The sequence below is a fragment of the Notechis scutatus genome, chromosome 2 (genome assembly GCF_049901735.1).
Source record: "Notechis scutatus isolate UNSWTSFEM ecotype Mainland chromosome 2, rNotScu1.2, whole genome shotgun sequence".
NCBI lineage: Eukaryota > Metazoa > Chordata > Lepidosauria > Squamata > Elapidae > Notechis > Notechis scutatus.
In genome coordinates this window covers 177,804,275-177,824,094 of record NC_142010.1, presented here as the reverse complement: position 1 = coordinate 177,824,094, position 19,820 = coordinate 177,804,275, and the positions used below count along the sequence as shown (strand labels likewise).

Genomic DNA, 19,820 nt, shown 5'->3' with positions numbered 1-19,820 from the left:
TGTCTACTTTCATTTTCATTTCCTTCTTCATACCAACGATGTTTAGTAATTTGCTGTTTCTCCTCTTCTCTTCCAGGTCCAATTATTGATTGAAATCACTTGGCCATTGTTTATCTTCTTTATTCTGATGTCTGTGAGACTGTCTTATCCACCTTATGAACAACATGAATGTAAGTTTTAAAAAATGCCTGAGTTCTTGGGCTCAGGAGAAGTAAAAAAGTGAGAGGCAGACTGCATAGGGAGTCAACTATTACTGGCCTAGAAACATGAAAAAGATTTGGGCCATCAGAGTGGTCTATACTTGATCTTCAGCTAGAAAGGATGGTTCTTCAGTTTTGCATATGGCTATAGCAGCTGAAAACCAAGTTTTTATTGCAATTTGCTTTTGTTGTCAACAAATGCCATTGCTAAAGTAGGGATTTGCCTCTGGCTTGACCACTATCAAGAATATAAAAACTCTTGCTAACATAACCCTGAAGGTTTCTTTATAGCCCTGTGCTTAGTAGTACAATCCTAACCCTACGATGATTCCTTACAGGAGTGATTCTCAAACATTTTGGTCTCAGGGTCTCTTTACATTGTTATAAAACAAAAATTGAAGATTTCAAAGAGCTCTGGTTTTTATGGGTTATATCCATCAATAATTACTACATTAGAAATTAAAACTGAGAAGCTTTAAAATATTTGTCTTTGCAGACTCCCTTAAAGGGTCTCAGAGATTCCCAGGAGTCTCCAGACCACACTTTGTGAACCACTGCTTTAAAGTGATTTCACATATTATTTAAACGATGGAGCTGTGTTGTTACCTGTAGCTATTTTGATGGATGTTTTTATTAATGAAAACGGTTGGCAAATAGCAAATAAATCTTACATAACAGAGAAATCCTAGACATAGAACAATGTGGAATGTTTAATTACCCTTCTTAAACTCTTGCATATACATACTCTGAAGTAAAACTAATTGACTTCAACAGGATTTATTCCCTACATTGATGGCCAGCTTCACATAATTTGTGAAACACAGAAACTTGCTCAATATGGTCCTAGTCAGCTCTACTGAAACAGAATTTCCTTTTTCAAAATATAGCAACCCTGAGGTATATTTCTCTGTAATAATTCAAACTTGCTGGTTATAGAGAAGGGATTTCAACAGAGATAACTAGGCCTGATGAAATCTCTCTTGCATAACTTTTAATATTGATAATAGTAAGTCAATGAAGATGTCCAACTGAAGCCAGAAAAAACCTAAGTTGAATTTCATCCTTGACCATGAAAACTCACTGTCAATCAAATCTGTCTTTATGGTCATAGACCAGCATAAGGAGGACGGAATACAAACAATTGGTAATTTTAAAAGCTAAACAAAATAATCAGTGTTTTTATCACTTTGTATACACTTGTGTTTTATTTTTTGTGATAGATAGATAGATAGATAGATAGATAGATAGATAGATAGACAGACAGACACTGCTCAAAAAAATAAAGGGAACACAAAAATAAGACATCCTAGATCTGAATGAATGAAATATTCTTATTAAATACTTTGTTCATTACATAGTTGAATGTGCTGACAACAAAATCACACAAAAATTATCAATGGAAATCAAATTTAGCAACCCATGGAGATCTGGATTTGGAGTTACACTCAAAATTAAAGTGGAAAAAAACACTACAGGCTGATCCAACTTTGATGGAATGTCCTTAAAACAAGTCAAAATGAGGCTCAGTAGTGTGTGTGGCCTCCATGTGCCTGTATGACTTCCCTACAATGCCTGGGCATGCTCCTGATGAGGTGGTGGATGGTCTCCTGAGGGATCTCCTCCCACACCTGGACTAAAGCATCCCCCAACTCCTGGACAGTCTGTGGTGCAACGTGGCGTTGGTGGATGGAGCGAGACATGATGTCCCAGATGTGCTCAATTGGATTCAAGTCTGGGGAATGGGCGGGCCAGTCCATAGCATCAATGCAGGAACTGCTGACACACTCCAGCCACATGAGGTCTAGCATTGTCTTGCATTAGGAGGAACCCAGGACCAACCGCACCAGCATATGGTCTCACAAGGAGTCTGAGGATCTCATCTCAGTACCTAATGGCAGTCAGGCTACCTCTGGCGAGCACATGGAGGGCTGTGTGCCCCCCTAAAGAAATGCCACCCCACACCATTACTGACCCACTTGCCAAACCAGTCATGCTGGAGGATGCTGCAGGCAGCAGAACGTTCTCCACGGCGTCTCCAGACCCTGTCACGTCTGTCACATGTGCTCAGTGTGAACCTGCTTTTATCTGTGAAGAGCACAGGGCGCCAGTGGTGAATTTGCCAATCTTGGTGTTTTCTGGCAAATGCCAAACATCCTGCACGGTGTTGGGCTGTAAGCACAACCCCCACCTGTGGACCTCGGGCCCTCATAGCACCCTCATGGAGTCTGTTTCTGACCGTTTGAGCAGCCACATGCACATTTGTGGCCCGCTGGAGGTCATTTTTCAGGGCTCTGGCAGTGCTCCTCCTGTCCCTCCTTGCACAAAGGCGGAGGTAGAGGTCCTGATGCTGGGTTGTTGCCCTCCTACGGTCTCCTCCACGTCTCCTGATGTACTGGCCTGTCTCCTGGTAGCGCCTCCATGCTCTGGACACTACGCTGACAGACACAACAAACCTTCTTACCACAGCTTACATTGATGTGCCATCCTGGATGAGCTGCACTACCTGAGCCACTTGTGTGGGTTGTAGACTCCCGTTTCATGCGACCACTAGAGTGAAAGCACCGCCAGCATTCAAAAGTGACCAAACCATCAGCCAGAAAGCATAGGAACTGAGAAGTGGTCTGTGGTCACCACCTGCAGAACCACTCCTTTATTGGGGATGTCTTGCTAACTGCCTATGCTTTCCACCTGTTGTCTATTCCATTTGCACAACAGCATATGCAATTGATTGTCAATCAGTGTTGCTACCTAAGTGGACAGTTTGATTTCACAGAAGTGTGATTGACTTGGAGTTACATTGTGTTGTTTAAGTGTTCCCTTTATTTTTTTTGAGCAGTGTAGATATAGATATATAGAGATAGAGATAGATATCTATATCTATATATCTATATATCTATATCTATCTATATCTATATCTATATCTATATCTATATCTATCTATCTATCTATCTATCTATCTATCTATCTATCTATCTATCTATCTATCTATCTATCTTAGCTTTTACAATTTGTTTTCTAAACATGTGAATTTTATGTTTTTTCACTTTTAAAATTACTAATAGTTTGTTTCCCACCCTTGTTATAGCAATAGCACTTAGACTTATATACTGCTCTACAGTGCTTAACAGATCTTTCTAAGCAGTTTACAGAGTCAGCATATTGCCCCTGACAATCTGGGTCCCCATTTTACTAACCTTGGAAGAATGGAAGGCTGAGTCACCCTTGAGCTGGTCAGAATCAAATTGCTGCACTGCAGGCAGCTGGCAGGCAGCAGAATTAGCTGCAGTACTGCATTCTAACCACTGCACCACCATGGCTCTTATGCTGGTTTATAACCCTAATAAAGATTTGATTGGTTGATTCACTGAGGTAAATTCACTGGGTGATTGGGCCAATCACTTCTCCTACTTTATCTCACATAGTGATTGTTTTTATAGAGACAAATAATTGGAAAAGGAAATCTGTGTATTCTGCCTTGGTCACCTGCAGAAAAGTGGGATATACAGGTAGTGGTCACATGCAATAGTTTGTTTAGTGACTGTTCAAAGTTATAACAGCATTGAAAAAAGTGGACCATTATGACCATTTTTTGCTGTTACAACCTTTGCAGCCTCTCCTCCTGGTCATGTGGTCAAAATTCAGGTGCTGGGCAATTGGTTCATATTCATAACCGTTGCTGTGTCCCAGGGTCATGTGATCAAATTTTTTTGGTGACTTTGTGACAAGCGAAGTCAATGGGGAAGCCAGTTTCACTTAACAACTAACTTAACACCTGCAGTGATTCACTTAACAACTGTGGCAAGAAAGGTAGTAAAATGGGGCGGAACTCCCTGAACAAATGTCTCACTTAACAACAGAAATTGTGGTCATAAGTTGAGGACTACCTGTAACTTTAACAAACGAATACAGGCAGGCCTCGACATACGACCACAATTGAGCTAAGTGAGCAATTTGCTAAGTGAGTAACACGGTTGTTAAGTGAATCAAGCACATGACAATGGGGATGCTGCAACGGCCATAACTCTGAAAAGCGGTCACAAGTCCCTTCTTTTCAGGGCCATTGTAATTTTGAACAGTCACTAAATGAAACTGTTGTAAGTTGATCTGTATATGGTACAAGAGCTCTGTTGTCTTTTGTATCTATTTGCCCTCTCACAATTTGCCTAGTTGCTGCATGTATTATAAAGTCATTGTTTCTTGTTGCCATGTATCATATGTGTTAGAAGACAGTTTGCGGGGTAGTGGAGGAGGCATAACTTTAGGATGGAGAAGTTTTAAGGATGACGTCATGCAGTGTCCTAAATATTTGTCCTCATATTTCTAGGTCATTTTCCAAACAAGGCCATGCCTTCGGCTGGAACCCTGCCCTGGGTCCAGGGGATTATCTGTAATGCCAACAATCCTTGCTTTCGTTCCCCGACACCTGGGGAGACACCCCGCATTGTTGGCAATTTTAACGAATCTATGTGAGTGTTCGCTGTTTATTAAACTTTGTCCTGCCAGTGTGAAGAAGACAGAACAACAGCCTTATCAAGAGGACAGGCTGTTCTTTGCCGTACTCAAGGGAAGCCTTTGTCCTTTAGCACAAATGAGGAGCAAAAAAGGGGGGCCGTTATTGGTGGTAGAGTGAATATTATAAATAAGGAAAATGTAATGCAAGACAAATTATCTACGCTGAAAGAAAGCACGTTCCCATCTATTTAGAACATCCTTGGTGTGCCTCTGCTGCTGAGGGCTACCAAGAAAATTTGGGAGCTTATGTTGTCCTTTGCATCGGGAGAGATGGCTGTTTATGGTTTGTCAGGCACTGTAGGTAGGCCAGATCAGGAAACAGCTAAGATGATCTAGCGATTAAGGCACCTGACTAGAAAGTAGAAAACCATGAGTTCGAATTCCGCCTTAGCCATGAAAGCCAATGGTGACTTTGGGCCAGTTATTCTCTTTCAGCCCAACTCACTTCACAGGGTGGTGGTTGTGCGGCAAACAGGAGGAAGAAGGTGTGTGGAATATGCCTGCCGCCTTGAATTATTTGTAAAAATAATAAAGGTGGGACAGAAATTAATTAATGCTACAGGATGGCCAGAACTGCCTTTATTGAGATTGACTAGTATAATAACCATCTTGCAAGTCTGTCTGAGTTATGTCTGAATGTTACCTCATTTTTCTAAGAAATGTTTCAGCCCCCTTGTGCTTAAGTAATGCTTCCTGTACATTTCCAACAAGGTTATCTTCCTTATCCTCTATCCCATAAGCCTGGTGGATATGCAGAAACCATGAGTTAATCAGAAAGACTTCAAAGAAGCTTTCTTCCCTGGTAGTCATCCTGCAAATTCTTGCTTGTAGCTTCAGGAAGGCTATTCCCTCTACTCTACTTCATTTGTGATTCTGGAGATAAGACACGCTGTCTTTCTCCTCTTAAGAAACTGAGGGAATGGCTGTGTTAGCATGACAGGCTGAATCACCAACTAGCCAATCATACCTCCTCCTAGTTTGCTTTGCAAGCCACGCCAATTCAATTAATGGATGTCTCCCTGTGCTCAGAAACAACACTTAGAAGCAATTTATAAACAAGTGCTTATGGGAATATGATCGTGTTGACTTAGCAGAATAGCACCCAATGATGTCAGACACAAAGTAAATGTGGATAAAGAAATATTTTAGGATCCATTTGGGGGATATTTGAAACTGTCTCTTTCACGATGACTAATAATTTTTCTCTTTTGTTTCTTCTCTCTTTTCTCTTGCCCTCATTTCTTCAGTGCTTACCGATTGTTCAATGATGCTGAACGCTTGCTATCATTTAGCAAGGACAGCAGCATCAAGGATGTACCGCAAGTGTTGACAAAAGTGTTGAAATTTGGGGAATTTGCTTCAGGTAAGTGAACCAAAAAAGGGAACATGATGCATTTTGCAGAGATTCTTGTCTATAATCTAGAACAGTGGCAACTGTGTGGACTTCAACTCCCAGAATTCCTTAGCTGGCATTTTTCCAAGCTGGAAAAAGCTTTAGAACGGAATCAGGGCCAGATTAAAACTAGGGGTTACTATCCAAATGCCTGCAAGCCAAATTTTAAGCAGGAAAGTCTTTTTTTCACTCTTGTAATAAAATCTTTTGGGGAGGAGGACACATAGAAAGTGCTGGCAGGTAAATCACTTCCCACCCTTTTACTGATACTTTGCCCTGAAATGAATATATTAGCTTGTGCATTGTTTTCATGAAAATCAGAGGAGCTTCCTTGTAATAAAATACCTGTTCCACCCTAATATGAAATATGTCATTATAGCTCTTTTGCAATTTTTTCCCCTCTCTTTGAAATGTACTTTGCCTATTCCTGCCTCTATCTTATAATAGTAGGAGGGGTTTGAGTGGCGGGGTATACCTGTGACTATCTGTGGCTGCTTTTTCTAGTATAGGAGCACTAGGGGGGAAAATCCACCAAAGTGAGATGGATGAGGAAGAGAAACATCTTTCTAGCCAGCTGGTGATTCATTTCATTGTATGCATTTGATCTCCAGCTCTTCCCATATATGCAAACCTTTTGGCAGAACATTTTGCTGCTTTCATTACATCTTGTTCGTTCCTCTGCTTGCCTCTCCAGCCCGTCTTTTCTCTAGTGTAAGAATTCAGAAGCAGTCAGGGGATCCAGGAATGGTAGGCCTCTCACTGGGAAGTGAAAGGTATTTGGAAGGAAGTGGAAGTATTTGGAATACTGTGCCTAGTTTTGGAGACCTCACTTGAAAAAAACGATATTAAAGAGATTGTGCGAGTCTAGAGACGAGCAACAAAAAAGGTCTGAGGGACAGATTTATCAGGAGAGATTGGAGAAACTGAATATGTACAGCCTGAAGGACAGAAAGGAATGGGGGAACATGATTGAAACTTTTAATTATAAAGGCGATTTAAGGCGCTAGAAGGTAATATTTTCAATATTAAGCAAAAATCAAGAACAGAGGGGCATAAACCCAAACTGACAGGAGGAAAGTTTAAAAGTAATGCTAAAAAGTATTGCTTCTCAGAAATAGTAATAGAATTTTGGAATCAACTCCCAGTGGGAGGTTGAGGGTCAGTCATCAGTAACTTGAGTTTAAACCTGCTTGGGATAAACACATGTCCCTCATACCACAAAAATTTAAAAAATAAACTCAAAGGGCAGACTCGATAGATCCCTAGGTCTTTTTCTGCTGTCAGTTTTCATTGTTTCTATGAAAAGAAAGTTACTCTGAAGTACCACCTAAAAAAGCAGTAGCTATCTTCTTCTGCAAAGAAATGTTTTCGTCTGCAAAGAAATGTTTTCTGTCAAAACCCGAGTTTCCCCCACTGCTTCTCTCTTAAATTCTCTGAATTTTAAATGAAGGGTAAATGTTTCTGTAGTATGACAACAACACAATCTCGAGGCAGCTCAAAGAAAATTTATCTGAGAAATTATAACACAGAGCCAATGCTGCATGCGTTTTGTGGGGAGCCAAAAGAAAGCAAATTCTGGGACCTCCAATTTTCTTACAACGCCGCATTCAAACAGTGATTGGAAAAGAACAAGGCATTTCTTTAAGTGTGCGTTGCACTTTTCCATGGACATTAGCCCTGGGGGTGGAGAGTTTTATTAGGAGGACTGTACGCTTGCCCGGAGAGAGGGGCTTTTGGAAAAAGGCACCCCTGGATGCTGATTTTATTTGGCCAATATTACTCTGTACTCATCTTAAAGCTGCTTTGTATTGCGTATGTTGCAGCCTTGTTTGTTTTGCAGCTTTCCCCTTTCTTTTGCCAAGCAGGGAGAGGCTTTTGCTGACTGAGTGAGAGAGAGGGAGGGAGTAAGTAAATCATTGCGATGATTTTCGGAGTGGAAGAAAAAGGGATGTCAAATACAGTTTTGTCACCCCAAGGGCTGGCATTCTACAAATGATGGGTGTGCGAGCAACACTTTGAAAGCATGACAATGGTCCATCTGATTAACAGGAATGGGTGTGTTTCGTAAAAAAAGGGAGACTGTGTGAAAGACGCATTGTAGGGCGAGCTGGGGAAAGGGAGACCAAATGACAATGAGCTTCTCCAATTGAACTTTCTTTCCCGGAAAGTTTTCCAGATGTGGAAAACCTTCCTCGAGTTGGGCAAATGGCAAAATTAATATAATAAATAACATCGGAAAGCTGTATATTACATTTCAGTTGTCTTAGGTGCTTTATAAAGATTGAGTCAGTGATATTTATTATAACCTTCTGCGCCAGGGCTCCAGGGAGAGAGGCAGAAATAAGGCTGGGAAATGATGACATATCTCAGGCCATTTAATGGGCTTTTAGTCAAGGCAAATTATGCACTTCGATTTCTCAGCGCTTACTTTTAGCTGTTGCTATTTTGCTAAGAAAAGAATTAAACATAGCACACATCATAAGCTCAAAGTGACTTTTTCTGACACTAATCCTGTAAAATACATGCTGGCAAGTTAATTGAAGAAATCTGTCTATCTTTAATAAAGTGAAGTAATTTGACATTTGATATGCCTATTATTTAACGGGCTCCATATTTGTGTGTATGGGCTATGGTGGACAAAAGTGTGTTTGTCCTTTAAGTTACACTTAAATTATTTCCAGGAAAATGGGTGAGAAGCTCTTACAGCAGTGACCAACAATTTCTGGGCTCCATCTCTGGCAAATTAAAGTACCCACAGAGTCCTACTTGGCAGTAATGAAACGTATCTTTCAGGATTAGCTAACCAGTTACTGAAGAGCACAAAGGAAGTGTTGAAAATTCTCGTGGTGTTTCTGTTTCCTTGCATGGAATGGTAAAGAATGCTAATCCTTTTACTAAGTTTGGTGGGCTGTAGGCAAGAAGGTCCCCAAAAGAGAAAGACTGTCTGGGAGCCCATAAGTGCTGGAATTTTTGGGTCTAGATGGAAACATGTTTCTAAGGGGAAGAAAAAAAAACAGAAGATAGAACAACAGGGACTGGCTGCTGGGCAAAAGGGAAGAAGAACTGTCTTCTTGAAGCAAAGGCAGTTGATGTGGCAATCAGAATGTAATTTCCCTATGCTTTATTTCTCAGAAGAAGAAAAAAACCCACCCACTTCTTAAAGAGAGCTCTGAGATCTTTGTTCATTAACTACTTTTCTTGCAATAGCAGTCTGCATTTTCTTTCTTTCTTTCTCCTCCTTTCACTGCCTTGTTTGTGAAGAACTTCCTGGCTTTCAATTGTACTAGGAAATTTTAGAGCCAATTCCTTACCGTGAAAATTATTGATGTTCATCTGATTCTGTTTTTCATATGAACATTCATCCTGTGCTCTGAAAGGACAGGGCACAGATACGATGAAGTTTAGTCGTACTTCCATGTTGTTCCCCAAGCATTTTTCTTTCATCCACTATAAAGTTGGCTTGAATGAAATGTTTTTATAATACAGGGAATTACATTTTGCTAACCCCTGAGTGAAATCGATATGTGGTATTTTCTTTTTCTTTTAAAGAAGAAGTGTCCACGCCCCTTACAGCAGGATGAAGTCTTCTCTGTTGTTTCCTATTGGACAACTTCCCAAATTTAGTAAATTCCTGATATGGCAGTTTTTTTAAAATTTCCAGTCTTAGGCAAATGATAAGAGTTATGCTTCTGATGCATCAGTGGGAGCACGAGGTTGGGGAAGATTATTGTGACCTTCCAATGAACGGTCAAATTCTTCATGCAATTGTTGTTCTCTTCATTAAACTAATTTTGGAACCACCACTGCTCCTGTCATTCTCAGCACTTAGCCAAATGAACTGCAACTTTCTTCACTTGTGGTTAATTTATGACCTTTCTCATGGTTCTGGTCAAGGTGTGTGTGTTATTTTCTATCCCAAAATATGTAATTTAAGAAACAGTTTGATGAGGTTGTCAGTACAACTCTAATTTAAACTTAAAGAACATTTACTTCTGCATTATTCTGGGACAGGGCTGTCAAACTCTATTTCATTGAGGGCTGCATCAGGGTTGTGTTTGACCTCGAGGGGCCGGGGTGGGTGTGGCCACATCACTCATGTCGGGGGCACCTGTGGTGGCCAAGTGCTAAGACAGGACTTCCCTCAGACTCTCCTTCCCTCTCATTATGATCCTTCCTTCCTTCCTTCCTTCCTTCCTTCCTTCCTTCCTTCCTTCCTTCCTTCCTTCCTTCCTTCCTTCCTTCCTTCCTTCCTTCCTTCCTCCTTTCCTTTCCTTTCCTTTTTCCTTCCCTCTTCATTCTTTCTTCTTCCTTCCCCTTTCCTTATTTTTCCTTCCTGGTTCTCCTCCCATCTTTCCTTCTTTTTCTTTGTCTTTCCTCTTTCCCTTTCTCCTTTCCTGACCCTTCTTGCATGCCCAAATGCAAAAGGGGAAACATTTCTCCTTTTGTTTTGTTTTTAGTTTGTTTTGCTAGCTCTCTGCCAGTGAAAATGGAAGTCGGGTTTAGGGTTAGTAACCCCCGTGCCCCATTTTCGGCCTGGATGGCCTCCTGCAACATTCTGCCAGTGAAAATGGAGCTCAGGGGGGCTGCGTGCCCTCCCATGCTCCATTTTCACTGGCAGAGGCACCGCGGGCCAGATCTAAGCACCCTGTGGGCTGAATCTGGCCTCTGGGCCTTGAGTCTGATACCCCTGTCCTAGGAGAGTAGATAATGCATGATCCAAGTTGGTTGCTCAAGGTTCTTTTCACACAAAGGTGGCATTCTAGTCTTACAAACAAAGTGTTCTCTTTTAATGCCATATTGTCAGCATTGAATAGGTAAGCTGATTTATTTCTAGTTCAGGAGGTATTTCAAAATTTTTGTTTTGAAACTAAGAACACTGGAACTCTATGGAACTTGGAATGAGTTGCTGTTCTTGGCTGTCTTTTGTATGATCAGTCAACACATGCTTCTTTTACTGCCATCATTTCTGCAAGGGCATGTATAATCAAGCAGTACCAATTATTGTTATTATTATTGTTCTTCATAAAACACTGGGCACAATTAAGACTCTTATTGTATCATTGTTTATAATCATGTGAATAGTTACTCTTTACTGTTTTCTGAATTGAAACACAAGTGGATGGTTGGGTTAGGCTAGGTCCCTAGAGAATTATGGCATTCATTCTTAAATTGGATTTCTTTTTACCTACTTGAAATTAAAATAGCACCACACATATCAAGTATAATCAATGGAAAATCCACACATTCACTTGGCTTCACATAGCATGTTATTCTAAGATGCTTATTTTGGAGTTGCACTTTATAAGCCCTGATTCATGACATGTGGAACTCAGCAAGCTGTGGTTAAATCAACATGCCATAGTTTAGAAAAACATGTGAACAAGGTCAAATGCAGTCTAATAGGATGGATTATCTTTTTCTGCAGTGGGAAAATTTTCAAATGGTTGAAAGAAATGAAACGCTGTTCTTCAGATAGTAGGTTACAGATTGAGAATAGGATGTTTGTGGATCTTCTTGGATGAAGTATCAAGTGCCTATGAACCTTTCTTGTTTCCGAAGCAGGCCATAGAGAACTGCTAATTTCAAATAGATATTTGCATATGCCCCCTCCCAACAATTTAATTTCTGTAGAATTCCAAAACAAGACTTTTAGAACTTTCCGCTTTGCCGTTGATACGTCTTGCTGTTGTTTCAGTGGGATCACTTCGTTTAATATCTCAGAACAATTCTTACCCCTTGGGTCTAGATATTCCTTACAAGTCTCAGAACCAAGTGCTTGTGAAGATGTATCCTCTACCAATTCATTTCTGGCAGAGAGACAGGTATAAATTTAGGGAGATTGTAGAGTGTAACGCTACTAATTGCCTCAAATGTAAAGATTAATAAACACATTGACAAGATAGCATTTAAAAAGTTGCCTCTGGTGCTTTTCACAAGTCTACAAATTATTTTTCATAAGTGCCCCCAAAGACCAAGATTTTTCACTCGACCCTTAGAAATGGATATTTCTTACATTTGCATTTTGCTGCCTTATTTTCTATAACCTGGAGTCAATTCATACATTTTTTCAGTTCATGGTGATTTATGATTCATTAATATGGCCATGTTGTCATAATCTGGGATTGCCAATTACATGTTGCATTCTCAAGTGACAACCAGCCAAGAGTGAGATTTGTGTCAGGATACGAAAGGCTGGGCTATAGCTTCTTAAACTGATGTAAAAACTTTGCTGTTGGCTATTAAGTTATAGAAATCTTTCAGGGCCCAGAATAGAGCAACATTGCCTTACCGGACTGACTGACAGTGGCTAAGCTTTTTTCATCACAGTTTGTTAACATGCTTGCTTGACCCATAATGCTAATCCATAATAAGAAAGCTCCTACCTCCTGTTGAATGAGAAGCAAATAAATAGGGTACATACTGTTTTCTAATCCTGTGAGAACGTATCACTGAAATTTGGTGGCAAAAGGGCCAGGTTTAGGTAAAATCAAGCTTCTTAAACTTAAACCCAAGGAAATAGAAAGTAGAAGGCTGGGCAAGAAAATATGGGAAGTCACCATTTCTGTACCATGCTTATTCAGCTCCAAAACTTCCAGAGTGACTCCATATTATGCCACTAATGTTTGCCAAAATGTTGAGCTCCTGAGGTTAATGTATTGCAGGCTGAAAGCCGGGGATTGCAGCAATTTGTCTTCCCACCTATAAGCTTCCTCATAAACCACAAGAAAGGATTTGTCTCTTCTTGTGCAGTTTCCAACAGCTGGCAAAGTTTGGGACAGGGGCAGCTTTCAGCTTTCTAATCTCTTGAACATCATCCTGCCTTGATTTAGAAAGTGCAACCAATAGAATCCCGTTGGTTTGATGAGCCCAATGCAGAAGCTTCATGGAAGGTTAATATTTACTCTGTGAGTACCATGCTCTGCTTGCCTGACCCACAAGCCAAGGCCCTCTGCCAATGCTCTTGAGGCCTTAGCCTGGGTCTAAGCTCCCTTGGCCCAGCTCCAATAGTTTGTTGATTTCGGATACCTTGGAATGCTGAATGGGCTCCAGCTCTGGATTTGAATATGGGTGGCCATGAGTGCTGTTTGGCTTTAGCTGCTAGCTTAAATAGGCCTTTGAATGACTGCGATCGGCTTTCTTGAAGTTGGCTTGGAAATGAAATGTGTGTATTCAATTAATATTACAGTACAGGTAGTCCTCGACTTACAACAGCACTGGAAAAAGTGACTTATGACCAGTTTTCACACTTACGATTGTTGCAGCAACCCAGTGGTGGGATTCAAATATTTTTGCCACCGGTTCGGTGGGCGTGGCTTGGTGGGCGCGCTATGCGTGCACACGCACACCAAACATGCACTTTGCACAGGCGCAGAGGCATTTTAACTCCTCTCCTGCAAGCCTGCACGATCCCGGTTGCTTCAGCCGCTGACGCGGCACTCTTCTGTGCCGCGCAAAGCAGCTGCGCTTCAAATTCAGCAGATAAAGGGAGTTTGGGAGCCTGGGTGGGCGGATGGGCCCAACAGCAGAGCGGTGGAGAGAACTGGTTCGGTCTCCACTGCTCATCGCTGCTACCGGCTTGCCAGAACCGGGCAAAACCGGTCGAATACCACGACTGCAGCAACCCCCCAATGGCCACGTGATCAAAATCCAGATGCTTGGCAACTGACTGATATTTATGATGGTTGCAGAGTCCTGGGGTCACATGATTTGTGACCTTCTGACAAATGAAGTCAATGGAGAAGCCAGATTCACTTAACAACCGTTTTACTAACAACTGCCTTAATCACTTAACAACTGTGGCCAGAAAACGGTTGTGAAACAAGGCAAAATCCACTTAATTGTCTCGTTTAGCAACAGAAATGTTGGGCTCAATTGTGGCTATATAACTCAAGGACTACCTGTACATCAGCAAATTCCCTGATACAAGTGGAACCCAACCAAATGTCAACCTGAACACTGCCTGAATTGGTAATGCATATTTTACCAAATATGTATAGTGATGTTCAGCTGTGCAAGAATGGGAAGGGTGTCAGTGATTATTTTGGTACATCTTAGGGTACCTGGCTGGGGAACGCTGCCATAACCAAATAAAAGCTGTTTCTATATATTAGGTCACATTGGAGACATTCTCAGCTTTTGAGAATACTTGTAAAAGCTCAGGAACTCCCAGAATCCTACTTGGTTAACAGCTGGCTAGCTTAATGACAAAAAAATACCAAGGCTGTATGTAGACTTGAGCAATAGGTTGAAAATATTTTGAAAATTATCAGCTGCGATGGAGAAATTCTCTGACAGTTGGAACAATTAATCAGTGGAATGGCACTCCAGAAAGTTGTGGGTATGCCAACACTGGAGGCTTTTAAGAAGAGATTGGACAACTCTTTGCCTGTAATAGTGACAAGTGTGGGGGCTTTCAGTACAAGCAGCTCTGGAAAATCAAAAAAGTGGACTGAATGGTAACATACTCAAAGATATTCCTTTCAGTTTGTACTTAAGAGTCATCCTTTTTATTTCTCCCAACATCTGTCCTGGATGACCTTAGAGACTTCAGGTCAGGTATCTCATATCAGAACTTACACAATCACTGAGGCAGCAATTTCTTACATTTATCAAGATGTGGGCCATGTATTTCTCACCAGTCATAAACCTTTATCTTCACTATATGTTGGGACTCTGTCAGCATCTACGGAGATCTAGAACTTAAGATAAATATTTGATGAGCATGCACAGCATAAAAAAAAAATAAGACACTCAAGAGTTATAAGATAATCTCCACCTTGCTTTTTTTTAAAAAAAAACTATTTTATTGGCATGAATGCATGCTGGTGTGTTGCACTGCATCCAGAGGTGGTATTCATTAGGTTCTGACCAGTTCTGGAGAACTGGTAGCGGAAATTTTGAGTAGTTTGGAGAACGGCAAAAATCACCTCTGACTGGAAATTTTACAGTATCCTTCCCCTGCCACGCCCACCAAGCCATGCCCACAGAACCAGTAGTAAAAACATTTGAATCCCACCACTGACTGCATCCAGCTTCATTCTTGAGATAATCCCAAGAAGTAGAATTCCGAACATATGAGAATGCATCTCCTACCATCCTGTAGAGAATAAAGAAGATGACCTTGATGGAAACATGCAGATTTTTTATTTTATTTTATTTTACTGCAAGCAACTCTTTATTATAAATGACACAGTTCCATTCTTATGGTAGAAGCACTCAGAGTAAAACGCACTCAGAGTAAAACACACAAGGGGAGATCTATCCCACTCCCCTTCTCTGCCTGGGGGAGAATTACTCCTCTAATACCCCATCTCCATCCAAGCCATCTTCCCTATTGCTATAGAAACATTCTCCTGTCAAAACTCACAAGCTTTCTGAATGACCCAAACAGACTGTCTGTTCTGGCAGGTTACCCTAAAACTGTGAGAGAGAGGAGGGGGAGAGAGGGAGGGAGGGAAGAGAGAGGGAGATCCCACCCGTTCATTTTCTTTCCTCTTTTAGCCAAGCTTGCTCCTCCTCGCATTTAAAATGGGAATTACCACAGAAGGTTGGTGGAAATGTTCCTGTGTCAGGTCCCTGTAATTTGCCTGAGCTAAGCTGATTCTGCCTTGGGTTGTCTAAACAAACTGTCAGCAAAACTTTTGTTTTGTTCAGGGGTGATTTTTTTTTTTTAATGAAGTATGTACGTTTTAGGATCGAGTTGTAGAAAGAAAAGACAGTGAGAAGATCATCACCCTTAAGAAGGGTGTATGCATGCAAGAAAGCCACTTTTTAATTACCCTGTCCACAAATCCATATTCAGAAACTAATGTAGGGCATGATATTTATATTTATTTAGTGGTGGGATTCAAAAAAAATTATTACTGGTTCTTTGGCTTGGTGGGCATGGCTTGGTGGGTGTGGCAGAGGAAGAATGCTATAAAATCTCCATTTGCATCCCACTCCAGGAGAAGGTACTGCAAAATCCCATTCCCTCCCCACCTCACTAACCTGCTTTCCAGCTCTGTTCTCCTGTGCAGGGCAACAAAAGAAGACCCAGCCAATCAGCTGGGACTCGGGAGGTATAAAATAGATTGTGGAGGGGGCAGTCAGAGGTGGTGTTTACCGGTTCTCCAAACTACTCAAAATTTCCGCCACCGGTTCTCCAGAACTGGTCAGAACCTGCTGAATACCACCTCTGGCTATATAGTGTAAAAGAGGGTGAACAACATTATAGAATATATGGGGAGGTAGAGAATCAGAATGTCTATCTTTGCCATCAGTTTAGCAATGCCTCTGCAGCTAACAATGAGAAAACACAGTGGCCAGCAAATAGCAGAGGAGTTTTAAACTGCTTGGTGGCTTCTGTCATGACGATCAGTTTGTAGACTAATAGATTCAAGACTTAATAAATAAATCACCACAACGTTCATTTAGTATTACTTAGGGAGAAAGAAAAGCTACCAGACAGTCATGTTATCAAGTTTGATCAAATCTACTCTTTAGAGAAAGAATAAAGCCAAGAGCAAAAAAAAAGAAAAGAAAAGAAAAGCTTGTGATCCTTCCAAAATACAGATTTGTCCAAATAAAACTGAGGATGCTGTTGAACACCCCAATCTGGTGTCTTCCAGATATGTGAAACTCCACGTTGCATAATCCCTAGTCTATCTGGCCACGTCATCTATTTATCTGTAGATGAAGATTATTATATCTGGAGATGTACAAATCAAGCCTTTGAATGCATTTGTTTATTTGATTTATATTTCACATTTTCTTCAGATGATGTACTGGTACGTAAGGTTTCCTTCTCCTGTTTCTCCCTGGAGCAACTTTGTGAGTTGGTTAAAACGGGTCACCAACCTCCAGGGCTGTGTGACAGGGCTGTAGCCTGTTTGAAACTGTGCTGCAGGAGAGATGGGCAAGTGTGCGTGTGTGAAGCTCCGCTTGTGCAAGTTGAGGGTGCTGGCACTTGCACGCGAAGCTTCATTCATGCGAATGTAGCTTCGTGCGCACGAGTGCCTTCTTCTCGCTCAAATGGAGCTTTGTGTGTGAGCACAAGTGACCTCTGCTAGCACGAACAGAAGTTCGTGCACAAGTGCAAGTGCCCACCATGCGCATAAGTGGAGCTTCATGCACAAGCACCCTCCACTCGTGCGCGAAGCTCCATTTGTGCAAGCAGAGGGTGTGCCACAGGGGTGGGATTCAAATTTTTTAACAACCGGTTCTGTGGGCGTGGCTTAGTTGGTGGCCGTGGCTTGGTGGTCATGTTATTGGCTGGGTGTGGCCAACTCAATATCACACACATCGAGGCATGCATCTTCTCGCCTGGCCTCTCATGACTGAGGGGATGCTGCAACAGTCTTAAGTGTGAAAAATGGTCATTAGTCACTTTTTTCAGTGCCATTGTAACTTTGAATGGTCACTCCACACAAGCAAAGTACCAGCAAAGGAGGAAAAAAATACTCCAGAGACGTTCCTGAGACAGGAAGTCTAATCCTGCCAAGAATGTAATAAGGGTTAACGGAGAGGCAGTTTCTGTAAGCAACACCAGAATGTTTCCTTCCTGCCTTCCTTACAGGATTAGGCCAGTAATTTCTTCTAACAACCAGTTCTCTAAACTGCCTAGAATGTTAACAACCGGTTCTAGCGAATAGGTGCGAACTGGTAGAATCCCACCCCTGGTGTGCCATGCCCACTGCTCTCAGAAATAGAGCTATGTGCATGCATGTGCCTGCCACTCCCATCTCTCTCTCACACACACACACAGTGCCTGGATGCCAAGCTAGAAAGATTGGGGACTGGCGGGTTAGATGGAAAACATGCTTGGCTCATAATCATCTTTTGAGCCTTTATGGTCGAAGGCGAAATACAGCCCAAGTCTCCCCCCTCCTACTACAACCCTCAATCCATGCTGGGGAATTCTGGGAGTTGAAGTCCAGAAGTCTTTAAAGTTGTCACAATTGGACACTTCTGATTTAGAGCATTGCTCTCTCCCCAAAATGTTTCAGATATTACTACACATTCCTTGCTATGCACCAAACTGATTGGTATTGATGTATCTTGAAATTCACAGCATTTAGAGCAGTGGTTTTTGAACCTTAGCAATTTTATGATATAACTTTACCTTTTAATGAGAATTTTGATTCCCCAGTAATGGAAGGCAGCTGAGTCTGAATCAAGAGCTTAGCGAAAGAGAAATTACAAATATGCATGTATTTGATCTAGGATTCAAATAATTGTTTCTGTTAGTTATACTAGTTAAAACGTTCTGCTCCTTTCCCAGACTCTCTGAGTAATCCTTTGTGTCTACAGTAGGGGTATTCTTTGGAAATATGAGAATGCATCAATCATCTAGGATAAGCTGTTTTCATTCAGTTGCAACATAAATATATTTCTCAGATGCGATGGCTCAGTCATTGAAGATGATGTGCTTGGCAGCTGGAAACACCCAAGTGTTGCATAATCGAGTGAGCTCCTGTTAGTTGCCTGAATTAAAAAATATACAAATGCGAGTAGATAAATAGGTACCATTGCTATTGGATGGTAATAGCATTCTATGTGACTCAGCAGATAGTCATGCTGGCCACATGACCAATAAATGTGTTTGGACAATGTTGTCTCCTTGGCTAAAAAATGGAGATCAGCACTGCCTCATAGTCGGACATGACTGGATATGGGAACTGTTATCTTTATCTATGTACAAAAAATATAATTATATTTGCATGTGTGTATGTATATATACTAAAGAGAAAATAAAAACTAATGAAGATTAATAAAAAATAAAGGAAAGAGGGGGAAAAGAAATAAAGTGCAGAAAGGAATAAAAAATAAATAGAAGAAACTTTCAGTTTCCCTTGCAGCAAATACAGGTATCTTTAAAAAATATTTAAAATTTAATTTAAAAGGCGTCTTTTACTCTATCGTTGTAAAAAGAACCCACACATTTTTATTATCTTTTTTTTTCTTCTGATCATCCGAGCCACAAGTTGTAAGTGCGCTTTTTTTTCTCCATTTTGTGCAAAATGTTAAGGGGTTCCCAGTCACCCATAAATGTAGATGTTGTCTTTTCTTTAATTAAGATAGTCAATTTAGTCATCTCTGCAAATTCCATTAGCTTCACCAACCATTTCTCTGTTGTAAAATAGTGTTGAGCTTTTCCACTCTTTGAGCAAACAATAATATCACTGCGGTGATAAAAACAAAAGTCCATGTCTCATATTTTCTACCTTTTTTTAAAATCGCTGTAGAGATTTAAAAAACATTTGCTTTTTCACCTAAAGTTCTGGAAACTTTGCAACTAACTACAGTGTTAGGATCAAAGTACCATATCATTAAAAACAGAAACAATTAATCCACCTTTGGTGGTAGCAAAAAAAATCTCTATTTAAAATGGCCTTTTGTGGCTTCCTGAAGAGTCATAAATAAGCATTGTCCTTGCTGGGAATCTGTTTATCTTGTTTCCTGTCAAAGCACTTAATAGTCTGGGCTTGCTCTATGTATGGATGCATCTTTAGTCTCAAGTTGAATTTTGATCTCATATCCAATAAATCCTATGTGACCGTTCCTAGTCCCTTGCATAATTAGCTTTTTCTGCAACTCAGTAATCTAACTAGTTCTGCCGTAATCTCTGTAGACCAGGGGTGTCACACTTGTGGACCGCAGGCCAGATGCATCACGCTCTGACCACACCCATGCCCAGTTTAGCAAAGGGGAAAAGAGTTGTGACTGTTTGACAG

At 41.0% G+C, this 19,820-nt stretch overlaps 1 protein-coding gene across 3 annotated transcripts in view; it reads left to right on the top strand.

The window, feature by feature from the left end:
• The window catches only part of ABCA1 (ATP binding cassette subfamily A member 1), a 117,858-nt gene that overhangs the window by 30,070 nt on the left and 67,968 nt on the right, over positions 1-19,820 (top strand). For all 3 annotated transcript variants that reach the window (XM_087957500.1, XM_087957501.1, XM_087957504.1), the window contains exons 3-5: positions 77-170; positions 4,525-4,666; positions 5,960-6,075. In XM_087957500.1, the coding sequence (XP_087813626.1) occupies positions 77-170; positions 4,525-4,666; positions 5,960-6,075 (352 nt within the window). The remainder of the gene's footprint in view (positions 1-76; positions 171-4,524; positions 4,667-5,959; positions 6,076-19,820) is intronic.